Genomic DNA, 13,543 nt, shown 5'->3' with positions numbered 1-13,543 from the left:
AGCCCAATCATTGATGTAAGCGAATCAATCAAGCGGAGTTTAAAAATTAATCATATTATGATTAATGATATGATTCTCCAAAGCGACCATTTTAGCCCCGCAGGTTATCCCCGAAAAGCGGGACTGAGCTTGTCCCGCGCGCGATATTTAATTTAGATTTAAAACGCAAAACTAGACTGCATTCATATACAGCGTGACTGGTGAGACATGTTCAATACTCGAGGACTGATATTTGGCTATTATATTAGATGAAAAAAATAATATTTAAAAAAATAATATCAATTGACCACATACACGCACACTGAAATGAGTAAATGAAGCTTAAAGTTAAATAATTATTTATCCAGCGCATGCATCCGCGCCAGCCGCATAGTAATTTACTGAGTGTGCATGATTCATTTATTTAAAGGGAAATTTGGTCAAAAATTAAGTACCTGATTTTATTACATAATTAATTAATTATAATGAAATACGAGTACCGAGTAGTCTCCTTAAGTATTGAACATGTCTCACCAGTCATGCTGTATAACTCAACAAAAAAACATGTTGTGGGTTAATACACAAATGCTTAACAGCGAACATAGATGAAATAATATCGATTATTATTATCGTAAATTGCTCTTAATGAAATTTTATCTAGTTTAGTAGTTATAATGGGTCAGAAGTGCTGTCAGTCATCACTTGATAAATCAATTACAAAATGATATCAAAGCTACTGTGTACGTAGATATTTTTTTTTTGTTTATAAACCTACTTGCTTTTATTTTAACTGTATGTTAAACATCTTCACCAACGTATGTGTCAAATTATTATTGTGTTTTCCTTGATTATATAACCCTAAGCCAAACTTATAACAAACGAACAATAACATATAACTGTAACCTCATCTTATGGAATTATTGTATAGATATTAAGTATTGAAAATATATAAAATATATTTGATTTGTGAATATCTTTTAAAAGATTTTATAATAAATACTTATATAAATAATGTAAGATTTTACTTACTGTATGACGCTATTAAAGTAATGTCAATTTAATGTTTTTACTTTGTATCCCCAAATTTTTTAAATCATAAAAAAATATTTTATATGTAACTAGTTGACGCCCGCAACTCCGTTGCACCAAAATTCGTTTAATGCGCAGGAACCGTACATTTTTCCGGGATAAAAAGTATCATATGTGCTATGGGCGAGCTAAGTGAGACCTAGTATATTCCACAACATTTACATTTTGTGGTACACTTTACGGAAAAACCATCACGCCTATTGATTTGCGCTTTAACATAGTAATTTTTATTAATATTATGTAGATGTGTTATCATCAGTCAGTCAAGGTGTGACGACGCGATAGCCCTCACAAAGCTCGGCTTTTAGCTATAGTTTAATATTGCTTTCTGGTGGGTTGCTGTGGTGGGTTGCACCAACTTAAACTATAACTGTAACTTTAACTATAACTAAAATGCAAAGTGTCTCAAATCTTTGGTCAAAGTAGAAAATGGACGGCATATCACAGAATATATATTAGTATATTTAACCATAACCTTGAGCAAGGCAAGGCAAGGGGTTAAATGGACGTAGCGAAAAAAGGAACTAACACTGTCATCATACGAAAACGCCATTTTTGACAGTTCTCCTTTACCAATAGCGCCCCCGCCCACGTTCATTTAAAGCCTTGTCGGACCAGCTGTCATCTGTCAAATTTTTTGGTCAAAGTTAAAGTTAGCCTTAACTATAACCATAACTTTGACCATAACTAACTTTAACCACGCCTCTGGTGCAACCCACCCTAAGTTATAGTTATATATAAGAAGTCTAAAAAAACACGTTATATACGAATCGTCGGAACATAATATAGGTACGAAATATTGCAAATCCGATATCTAATAGTATAAGGAATTTTCGTGTGGAATTCTCGTAAAGATTTATAGGGAACCGCCTATACGCTAGTTGGAAATAGAATCGAAATGTTTATAATATTCTTAAGGTATCTTCATACTTTTAGAATAGTGACATTATAATATTGAACTTGATTATCCCCGCAACTTTTTTGCGCCAACATATTTTGTTTATCGCGTGGGAACCGTACATTTTTCCAGGGTAAAACAGACAGACGGACGAACTTTCGCATTAGTATGGATATACTATAATAAAAATAACGAGGCATGTTTTACTTAATCAAAGGCGACTGATTACTATTTTTAAGTAATTTAAATGTCTTTGAGTGGAGTGCGTTGGCTAGTGTTTTAACCACCAATCAAAAAGGAGGTCGTTATAAGTTTAACGTGTCTGTCTGTCTGTGTGTCTACTGTCTAAGTGTGTTTTTTTATGAAATAAGAGGGCAAACGAGAAAACGGGTCACCTGATGGAAAGCAACTTCCGTCACCCATGGACACTCGCAGCATCAGAAGAGCTGCAGGTGCGTTGCCGGCATTTTAAGAGAGAATAGGGTAATAAGGTAGGAGAGGGTAGAAAAGGGAATAGGTGAGGGTAGGGTAGGGAAGGGAAAAGGGTAGGGGATTGGGCATACGGTAAACTCACTCGGCCAAACACAGCGCAATCGCTGTTCCACGCCGGTTTTCTGTGAGCCCGTGGTATTTCTCCGTCGAGCCAGCCCATTCGTGCCGAAGCATATCTCTCTCACGCGTGTGTGTGTGTGTGTCCGTGGCATCGTAGCTTCAAAATGAGCGGACCGATTTTGTTCTAGTTTTTTTTTTATTTGAAGACTGAAATGATCGAATATGTCTTTAGCCATAGTTCATCATCACCAGCTCTATTTATAAGATAAGTAATGAGGCCGCAACTTCGTTGCGCCAAAATCGTTAATCGCATGGGGACCGTACATTTTTCTGGCATAAATATTATCGTATGTTTTTTGTCGACTCAAAGTAGATACTTTGAGTCGACGAAAAACATACGATAATATTTATGGGGTATCATTTAAGCTATCACCAATTTAATTAGTTTTGTGTTTCTTAAATAATAGGGTTTGTCCTCAAAATAGTAGATCTGTCACCAAAATGTAGTCACCAAACAATGCAAAATCAATTCCACAATAAATCACCTAAAATCCTGAGATATAGGTAAGGTCTAGTACCAAATAAATGTTTTTGTATGTATTATAATAGGTGTGTCCTAATAAGTATTTAAGCAAACCAATTTAAAGAGATCACCAATAAATCATATTATGTTACTAGAAAATTGCATTAAGTTCAAATAAAAAATTAGGGTTGTCATCATCGTTTCAACCAAAAGATTCTGCTACTTAACTAGACTCCCAAGGTTCTAAATTTTCACTGGTAGTATAAATTATATTTAAATAAAATTTTTAGCAGAGTAGTAAATAAAACAATTAAAGTCAATATAATCAATATTTATTGTTTAAAATAATTACCACTGAACAATCAGCGCTGGTTTAAAATAGCTGGCTTATGGCTAGCAGAATAGTAGATAAAACACTTAATTAAAGTTAAAATAATAAAAAAAAAATCGAACCTAGTTACCTACTACCCATCGTTGAGGCCGGATTGGTCAATTTTTAAAGCGCGCCAATTTGTCTCCGCCCCTTTGATCATTTTTTCATTAAAATTATAAATTGATGTATTAAATTGGTAACGAATACTATTAATTTAATATCTGAACGAAATAAAATGTTACTACTGTATTGGTGACAAAATATCAAATAAAAAGGAGTCGCAGTCAGGGATCGATAATCGATTTATTTGGTGACAGATTTACCATTCTGAGCACAGAGCTATTATTTAAGTAACAAAACTGTTATTATAAGAACGAAGTTTATATTTATGTAATGCAATATAATTTTATTGGTTATCGATCTCTTATTTTACACATATATTAACATTAATTTGATAATTCATACCTGGGAACAATTTTTGTTTATCTGAGAACGAAAATATTTCGTGGCGATAGATCTATTTATTAGGTGATACAACTTGATGACAAATATAAATTTTGGTGATAGAAAATATAGTTCCCATATTTATGCCAGAAAAATGTTTTTTTCTGAAATTTCGTATCTAGGAGATCCTAGATACGAAATTTCAGAAAAATCGGTTCAGAGGTTTAGGCGTGAAGAGGTAACAGACAGACAGACTTTCGAATTTCTAATATTGTAATGGATAGTGATAGATGATTTTCAATACTTTGCATTCTGAAGACAAAGTAGAATTTCGAATCGGAAATAGAAATTTTTTCACATTTCTACTGAAGGCATGCTCAGTGACGGATTAACCATTAATCAAATTAAGCAATTGTCTAAGGCATCACGTCTGAGGGGGCACCAGAAGAGTAAATGGTTCAAAGACCAATTCTAGTTGACATACGGCGGGGCTTAAAATGGTCGCTTTGAAGAATCATGATATGAATCATAATATGATTCATTTTTCTAAAATCGCAAAATGCAACCCTTCTTGCAATTCGTTTCTGTATTTTTGTACTGATTTGTCAGTTTGACAGTTTTGACAATTCATTTGCTGAATTGATTGAGAGGAATTGCTAAATGTGACCATTTTAGCCCCGCGGATATGGGGGCCCACAGGCATGAATTGCTTAGGGCATCGATTAGTCTTAATCCGTCATTGGGCATGCTAGATGGTGGGCGATTCTCTTTCATCCATTAAAATCCAAAACAGGGATTTCTACATCAAGATAAAACAGTTAATAAAATGTAAACAACCATAATGGAATAGATGCGATAACGTAATGGGCACTTAGCACATGACAGGTGGACACCTGGGTTTGCCTGTTAATTTCTGCTAATAACGTATACCTTTTAACCCCCTTTTTTTTTTTTTTTTTTTTTTTTTTTTTTTTTTTTTCGTTGGGGAAATGCGTTTACGCATCCCCGGCAGTCTGGGGAGGGCTACCGGGGTATGTGGGACTCCCTGGGGGCGGAGGGCCGCGCCCGGGCATACCCACTAAAACCCCAACGGTGTTCCTGCTCTTCCGCTTAAGGCAGAGCCACGGGATACGCGGAATACACAACCGCGACTCTGCCAGCGGATGCCTCTAAAGGCTTCAGTGCATGGCTGTTAGGCCTACACTGTCACTACAACGCGATGCGCGGAACACTTAGCGCATCGCGGACAACTCGGGTCTCGGTGATGTTGGGCGACGGCGTCCCCACGCCGTCACCTCGAGCTCCCCAGCTAAGTTGGGACGTCAGGGCCATGTCTGACCCTTTGCCTACGCCTTGGCCTCCTCCGAGGGTCGAGTGACTCCGCCTCGCGCCTACGCTCTGACTCCTCTTTCGCTGACATCACCTCCTCGGCAAATGTCGCGACGGCTCTCCAGGAATTTTCACTGCTCAGCATCGCACGTACGATCACTGGCAGCGAGATATCATCTCCAACGGCGGCTTGCAGAGCCGCTCTTTGTTCGGTCCATGCGGGACAGGCCAGCAAGGTGTGCTGTGCCGTGTCCCGTTCGTCGTCACAATGGTGGCAGGCTGTTGTCTGCTCACGTCTGGCAATGTCGCACAGGTACCGACCGAAACACCCGTTTCCAGTCAGTACCTGTGTGAGGCGGTAAGTGAGAGCACCGCCTTCTCTGTCAGCCCACTCCCTCAGTACGGGACGCATAGCAGCTAATAGGTCGACACTAACTGTGGACTCGTTCAGACGCGCAAGCCACTGCTCAAACGCGTGGTCTTTCGCTTGATTTCTCCACCGTCGTATGTGATCTGGCGGCGGAATATAGCCTGCCTCACGCTCAGCCTGGCAACGCCAGTAGATATCGGCCAACGATTTGGCTTCGATGTCCCAAGGGACGCTACCTGCGAGGACGCATGCTGCGTCTTTCGAGATCGTGCGGTATCCTCGTACCGCTCTGATGGCCAGTGTGCGTTGCAGTCTGACCAAGATCTGTCTGCATTTTGACGCTAGGTGTTCGGCCCATATTGGTGCTCCGTACATGCACATTGAACGCACTATGCCCATGTACAAGTTTCGACATTTTAGGCTGGGTCCTCCCAAGTTAGGGAGCAGCCTCGCAAGTCCTCCGGCAGTCTTCGAGACTTTCTCCGACAAACACCGAAAGTGCTCTTTAAAAGACCACCGGCTGTCCAACACAAGACCTAAATAAGTCATGGACTGACGTACTTCGATTCGTGTACCTCCCACGATCACAGCAGCACCCACTGGCGGCGCATTCCGCGGTCCATGGAAGCAGATTGCCTCGGATTTTTCAAGGGCGACCTCGAGTCCCAGGGCGCGTATGCGGCGCACCACTTCCGCGACCGCAGCGGTCGCCAGTATTATGGCATCTCGCTGTGTCTGCCCGCGACAGACTACTGCTGTGTCGTCCGCGTAACATTCCAGCTCTACTCCTCTTAGGTTGACTCCTCGCAACACCCAGTCGTATCCGATGTTCCATAATTCTGGGCCAAGAGATGACCCTTGTGGAACACCGCATACCACTGCCATTTTAACCCAGCCGTTCTTAGTCGGGAACTCTATGTACCTTACTGAGAGGTAACTTCCGACTGTCCTTCTTAAATACTTGGGCACTTTATGGTACCGAAGTGCCTCTTTGATAGTTGCCCAGGGCAAGGAGTTAAAGGCATTCGATATGTCAAGTGACACTACCAAGACTACTCCGCCCTGAGCAACTTCTTCTTCCACTATCGTCCGCAACTGAGCAATCGCTCCGATGGTCGATCGTCCTGCTCGGAATCCGAACTGGTTAGAGTTCAGGTTCGGGCCAACTCGGTTGAGGTGTTCGGTGAGACGTGCGACGATAACCCTTTCTAGCATTTTACATACTTCATCGAGCAGGACAATAGGGCGGTATGCTGAGGGTCGATTTTCCGGTTTTCCATGTTTTCGGATCAGGACCAGTTTTCCACTTTTCCAGCGGTGAGGGAAACGACATTGCGAGAGGCAGATGTTAAGAACCATGAGCACTCGCTCTTCCATTTCTTCCATTGCGAGTGCCCATACGCGACCTGGAATGCCGTCTAGGCCAGGTGCCGTATTTCTCTGCCGCATCTTCTTTACTACCATGGCAAGTTCCGCCGACGTTATAGGTGGAACCTCCTCATCGTCATCGGTATCGTCCGGGGGTGCCATCGCTGGCGGAGACCACTCGGCTCTTGACGGGAATAAAGTTGACAGGACAGTCTCTCGTAGTTCTGGATCCAGACTCTGGGTGAGAGGTGGGGCAGATGGGCGGAGTTTCTGCCTTACAAATTTGTAAGGCCGCCCCCAAGGATCGCGATCTAGAGTCTCTAACCATTCGGTCCACGCTTCGGTCTTGGCTCGCCGAATGTCTGCCTTTAAGGCACTACGGGCGTCCCTATAGGCTTCATAAGCGGCCTCTTCGGCGTCTGCATTTCTATTTCGTCTTCTTCGAAGACGCGTATATCGCCTGTGAGCTGCTATGCATTCCGTTCGTAGCCGATGGATCTCCGAATTCCACCAGTACACTTTGCGTGCACGCTTAGCTGATCTGTTTCTGCGTCATTGCATCATTCAACCATTCTGCCGCTGTATCTGCATCTTCTACCGGTGGCATTGGTACCAATGACTGCACTATGGCGGCCTCTATTAAGAGGTCCTTGTTTAATTGGCGTAGAGACCATCTGGGCCCGCCGTAAGGTGATGGTTGGCGACCCAGTCTCTCGTGAAAGTCGGTAATGCTAAACCGGATGTACCGGTGGTCCGATAAAGTCTCCACATTTTGGAGAACACGCCATTCTCTAGACCGCTGTGCGACGCTAGGGCTAGCCAGTGTGATGTCGATTACCGATTCCCCTCGTTGGCGTACGCAGGTACTGGCATTGCCGTGATTGAGCACTACTAGGCCAGTTTCAAGTATCCATTCCTCGATTGTTCGGCCTCTAGCATTCGTCGTCGGGGAGCCCCAAAGCGCTGACTTTGCGTTAAAGTCTCCGGCGACGATTACCGGATTAGGCGTTCCGCTTATGAGAGCCGATAGTCGTGATAAGAGCTCCTTAAAATCAGCTATCGGTCGATTGGGCGAGAAATACACGCTTACCGCAGTAAACGAATCGAAATGGACTGCTACAAAGCCGTGTCCCTTCACTGCGCTACTAGATGCTATGGTTCTTGGGCCGGTAACGACAACAACTAATGAGTCTGCATCACTAAACCAGTTCGCGCCAGGCAGAACACGATATGGCTCGGATATTATTGCTATGTCAATGGACCACTGCGCCATGGACTGGACCAGTAGGTCCTGTGCGGCGGCGCAGTGGTTCAAGTTACACTGCAGGAAACATATATGGGCCATTGTTATTGGGTCTCCGTTAAGCTGGCCTTCTCTGCTGCAGAAGCCGGAGGAGATGTGGTCACGACTATCTGAGGATTCATGCTCTTTTCAGAGCTGGTCTTCTTTTTGTTTTTAGGGGCTGATTTACCGCAGGTTGCACTTCCAACGCGGTGATCGGCCGGTCTTCCTTTCGATACGCAGAGCGCACAATGCGGAGCGTTCTGGCATTGCTGCGATGTGTGACCTGGTTGACCACAGCGGAAGCAGAGACCGCTGCGGTCAACGTCGCAAGTGCACTTGCTCTTCGCGTGACCCGACTCCTGGCACTTATAGCACCGCATGAGCCGAGCTGGCAGCAGTGTCACGCGGGCTACAACCCACCCCACGTACAGTTTATACCTTTTAACCCCCTACGAAAAAAGTGGGATGTTATAAATTTTACGTATCTGTCTGTCGCTGTGTGTGTGTCCGTCCGTGGCATATCCGCATCATCTTAGTGACATCGAAATATGTCTATCTATTAAATATACAGAAAGATACAGGCTTTGCCTAGTTTGGGGTCCGCAGATAAATCCTGTACAATGTTTTATTTCGCAAATAATTGTCATGTTATTAAGATAAGTCTAGTGTGCTATTAATACTACATTAATCTTGACTGTAACTTTGTTTTGAAATGTATTGTTGTGGTGGGTAACAAATAAATAAATAAATAAAAATATACTAAATGTATATTTAAGATTATAGGCTGCGCGCGCGCAAGCGCTGTTACACGCCGGTTTTCTGTGAGCCCATGGTATTTCTCCGGTCGAGCCGGCTCATTCGTGCCGAAGCATGGCTCTACCACGTAAAAGTGATTTGATCGGTTCAATATTTTTCGTTCTGATTCCTGACACTTATCAGGGTTTTGTAAAGGGGGTTTTAAAAAATAATTCAATTCTTATTATTCAAATTAAATTTCTTTACTTATTACAATAAGACCAACTCTGTGTAATTATAGGTAAAATATCAAAATTGTTTTTTGAATTTGATAGTCCAGAAAATAAAATGCACACCTAATTCTATTTTTAGATTGTAGAAAATCCAATAAAGCACCCAAACCGCCCTTAAAACCCCACATTAGTAGATCTAAAAATAACAATCGAAATATCTAAAGGGGCGAATTTAATCTAACCCAAACTGACAGGCGACAAATGGAGGCTCGGGTATATAAATTCGCGCCGCCGGCGGAAAAGCCAGAGTCACATTCGCCACCGACTAGAATACATAGGCTACTGTTGAGTTTAGAAGATAGGCTTCTATTTTTCTAGTACATATTTAGAAGAGCCTTCAGCCGAGATGGTGAATCGGTATGTGAATAAATTAAATATGGATTATCTAACAGTAACTCCTAATTTTAAATATTAATACTGTGTTTGTAGACCAAAATTTTTTGTGATTTGTATGGGCAAGCGCTCTAGCGTCACGAGTTTTCCCATATAACAGTTTAAAAAATGCTCTTTCAGCGCTGCTACTTTTACAGTGAACTGTACAAGGACCAATACATAGGACTCATATACACCCTAAAGTATTATCGCTTAGGTTGGTTACATTCTGTATACAAGGGACACATACACGCCCTAAGGTTTTGTTAGAACTGTATATTAGTACTGTACCCCACATAAAGTTAATATATCTAGCGGAATAGAGAAACAAAGGCCTGAGCAAGCGAGATGTGACTATCAGTAACACTGCGTGGTAATTAAGACGCTTCTAATGCTCGGGCCACACTAACGAGAAACGCCGTTAATTATCGCGTTAATTCTAAAACATGTTATAACATTATCGCCTTTATATACCACTAAATAAAGGCGATAATGCTTTAACAAGTTTTAGCATTATCGCGATAATTAACGGCATTTCTCGTTAGTGTGGCCCGAACATAATGATATGGCATTTGTCGAATTCTGATAAGTAGTTTAGAAGTTACGAAGGAACAGATGAACATACAAGTTACGAGGGAACAGATGAACATACGTACATACATACATACATAGCCTGTCAAAATCGTAACCCTCCTTTTGCTTTGCCGTCATCATACATGACAGCAAAACTCTTTTTTTCATCTATTTGACGTTCAGAAGGCACTTATCAGCACGTTGAAAATTTAATATTTATAAACTTATCAGCACGTTGACAAGTTAATAATTTAATCTAGATTTTAGAAAGATGCTTGTGTAAGTGTATACGTAGGTAAACATATTTTTACACACAGATGTCAACCAGTTTCGGTTTCGTTTGACAGCTCGAGATTGTTGCTCTATTCCGCTAGGTGTATTAACTTTATGGTACCCCAACATTACTTCCAGAGTGATCCTCCTTTTGGTGTTATACTTGGCCGCAGTGCGTGCGACCGCCACTCCTCTGTGCGTGGCATCGGTGGACGAGGACGCGAGAGCGGCGCGTTTCTGTCAGGCGCTGAACACGTTCCTGGAGCTGTACGCCGAAGCCGCTGGGGAGCAGGTGCCGGAGTACCAAGGTAAAGCTACGGTATATGGTCGGGTTACGTCCAGCGAATGGTTCACGAGTAACGTTTAAGTGTCTAAGATTGGGTTGCACCAGAGGCGTGGTTAAAGTTAAAGTTATGGTTATAGTTAAGGCTAATTTAACTTTAACTTTGACCACAGAATTTGACAGAAGACGTTGCTGGTCCGACAAGGCTTTATAAGAACGTGGGCGGGGGCGCTGCTTGTAAAGTAGAACTGTCAAAAATGGCGTTTTTGTATGATGACAACGTTAGTTCCTTTTTTCGCCACGTACATTTAAAGCCTTGTCGAGCTCTATGGTTATGGTTAAATATGGAATCCTGATGGCGTCCATTTTTAACTTTAACCAAAGATTTTAAATTTTGCATTGTAGTGAAAGTTAAAGTTAAAATTACAGTTATAGTTAAAGTAAGTTGGTGCAACCTACCCTAAATACAATAGGCCGAAAATACGCGGCTGAAGTTCGGCATGATTACGCCTGCAGTGAATTTTAAATAACGGATGACACACTATGCCGAAATTATGTCGCGTATAGCGTATGCGTAGCGCATTGAAAGGCGTAATCATGCCGAACTACGGCCGCATATTTTTGGCCTAGTATGTTTAGACACTTATGCTCGGTCAGGCCGAAGCCTGCTTGATATATTTCAGCTGTCGTGTCGTGTTTCACTGAGTGAGTGAGTTTACCGGAAGCTCAATCCCCTACCCTATTCCCTTCCCTACCCTCCCCTAATACCCTCTTAAAAGGCCGGCAACACACCTGCAGCTCTTCTGATGCTTTCCATCAGGTGACCCGTTGGCTCCCTAATATATCAAGTCAGCAGTCGTATATATGTATACGCGCTAAGAAAACTTTGATAGCGCGATGCAGGAATGCTCTCGTAAATTTGACCGCTCAAATATGGCGCCAGTTACTTCCATAAATTCGTGGCAAGGGCAACGAAAATTAAATGACTAACCTGAGTTTGACTTGGATCGTCAACTGAAAATGAAACTTGACTCTTATACTACGCATAATAAATATACTATAGTATTTTTATTGCCTCCTATTTTGAGTGTCTTGATCGTTTTAAACATCAAATGGAACGCGGTGTATATGATTATTTTTTTTAAACTTACAATATGGTCACTGCTTGCAATAATTCATGTAGATCGTTATTCGTACTAATTTGACATTCGTCAGACTGTTTTAACGATTCAGTTTCTGAATTGATTTTAGAGGAATTGCAAAATGCGATCATTTTAGCCCCGCTGTTATGCAATAAATCTTGATAACGTTTCGATGCAGCTCGATATAAAACTATCTATGAATAATCACATTCTCCGACATTTACATTAACTGTACTTGCGTCAAAAACACAGTCACAGAATAAGAATGTCCATTTGTTAGTCATCAATCATTTTAATCTTTAATCTTGGTAATTTTGGCTGCAACTTTTGGATTCCCTTATTAGCACAAAGTTCGATTATCTTAGAGCAATGAACTGACGTGAGATACTCATTCGTTCATTCATAAAATAAATATAGAAGAAGGTCTATTATTCCTTTTCTGGAAGAAGTAGAATTATTATCCAATCAATGAACTTGATAATATGTTTAGCTTTTATTCACACCTGGTTATTGCATATTCAAGACAACACTATATTTTTTCGGAATATAAAGTAGCCAGCAAATTAAACAATTGAGACTTTATCTAAACTAATACCCTTGATTAAAATCTGTTCATTAGTTTAGCTTTATACAAGATCCATTTGGCCAATTACTTTGAAAATAGTACCATTTTTCATTACCGTAACTTACAGTGCCCTGCACGAAACGGATAACGGCCTACAGATTCTATTTTTTAACCGACTTCAAAAAAGGAGGTTATCAATTCGACGCGTATGTATGTAATATTTCTAGAACTGCCCAGTTTTTGTATATGTCAGTCTAGATCAGTGTCTGAACAAATGTGCCAAATTTCAAAAGTGTATGTTTTTATATTTGTGTTCGCATATCTCCGGAATTACAAGTCCGATTTGAGTAATTATTTTTGGTTGTACTAGGTATTGTTCAACTCAGGGAATACTGCAAGTTTCATCAAAATCAGTCTAGTAGTTTTTGAGATATCGTAATTTTAATTCTCAATTATGTACAAATTTGAAGTCGGTTTTATCTTTTTAAAATACTATTATTAATTTCCCAGCTCTCGTCCGCGACTACCCTCAACTCCTGGACACCGGCATGAAGAGGCAGGACGTGGTCCACTCCATCATGAGAATCGGTCGCCGCCGCTGATGATGATGAACCTGAAACGGCCTCACTTTGACATATCAATGATTGCTTAACTTTAATTTAATGAGGTACATAACAGATGTGCGGAGTTTAAGTCAAAATGTTGATTAAATTGATGCTGAGTAGTCATTATCTGAGTGCGGTCTTTAGTTCCACTAGTATTTAAAATGTACCTAAATATACAAATGTGATAAAGTATTAAAAGTTTATTATTAACAAGACTATTTTTTTATCACGTCGTCTAATACCATGCCGACTTATACTAATTGTAATATAGCAATCGGACAACGAACAAACAATCCATACTAATAATCTTTAACGTTGTTCGTGGCGGCCGAAAAGGAAGATCTTCCGACCGAGCGAGATAGCATGCTCGGTCAGGCCGAAGCCCACTGACGTCATTTTAGACGTTGTATATATATCTTGCCGTTCTCCGAAACTTCGATAGCGCGATGCAGGAATGTTAGGCGAATTGTGGGTACCGCCACAAATCCATAC

General features: G+C 41.2%; 1 protein-coding gene across 1 annotated transcript; it reads left to right on the top strand.

Annotated features, from left to right (window-relative positions):
* The first annotated feature begins 9,503 nt into the window (after positions 1-9,503).
* Positions 9,504-13,277, top strand: LOC121735774 (myosuppressin-like). Its single transcript, XM_042126698.1, has 3 exons — positions 9,504-9,595; positions 10,595-10,764; positions 12,957-13,277. Exons 1-3 carry the CDS (start codon positions 9,585-9,587, stop codon positions 13,046-13,048), a joined length of 273 nt encoding a protein of 90 aa, XP_041982632.1. The 5' UTR covers positions 9,504-9,584; the 3' UTR covers positions 13,049-13,277.
* The last annotated feature ends 266 nt before the right edge of the window (positions 13,278-13,543 follow it).

The sequence above is a fragment of the Aricia agestis genome, chromosome 18, assembly GCF_905147365.1.
Source record: "Aricia agestis chromosome 18, ilAriAges1.1, whole genome shotgun sequence".
In the NCBI taxonomy this organism is placed as follows: domain Eukaryota; kingdom Metazoa; phylum Arthropoda; class Insecta; order Lepidoptera; family Lycaenidae; genus Aricia; species Aricia agestis.
This window is presented reverse-complemented; position numbering and strand designations above follow the sequence as displayed.

Coding starts and splice junctions, on each gene's coding strand:
- LOC121735774 (XM_042126698.1), top strand. Junction 10,765..12,956: donor GCAGGTGCCGGAGTACCAAG/GTAAAGCTACGG, acceptor TTAATTTCCCAG/CTCTCGTCCGCGACTACCCT.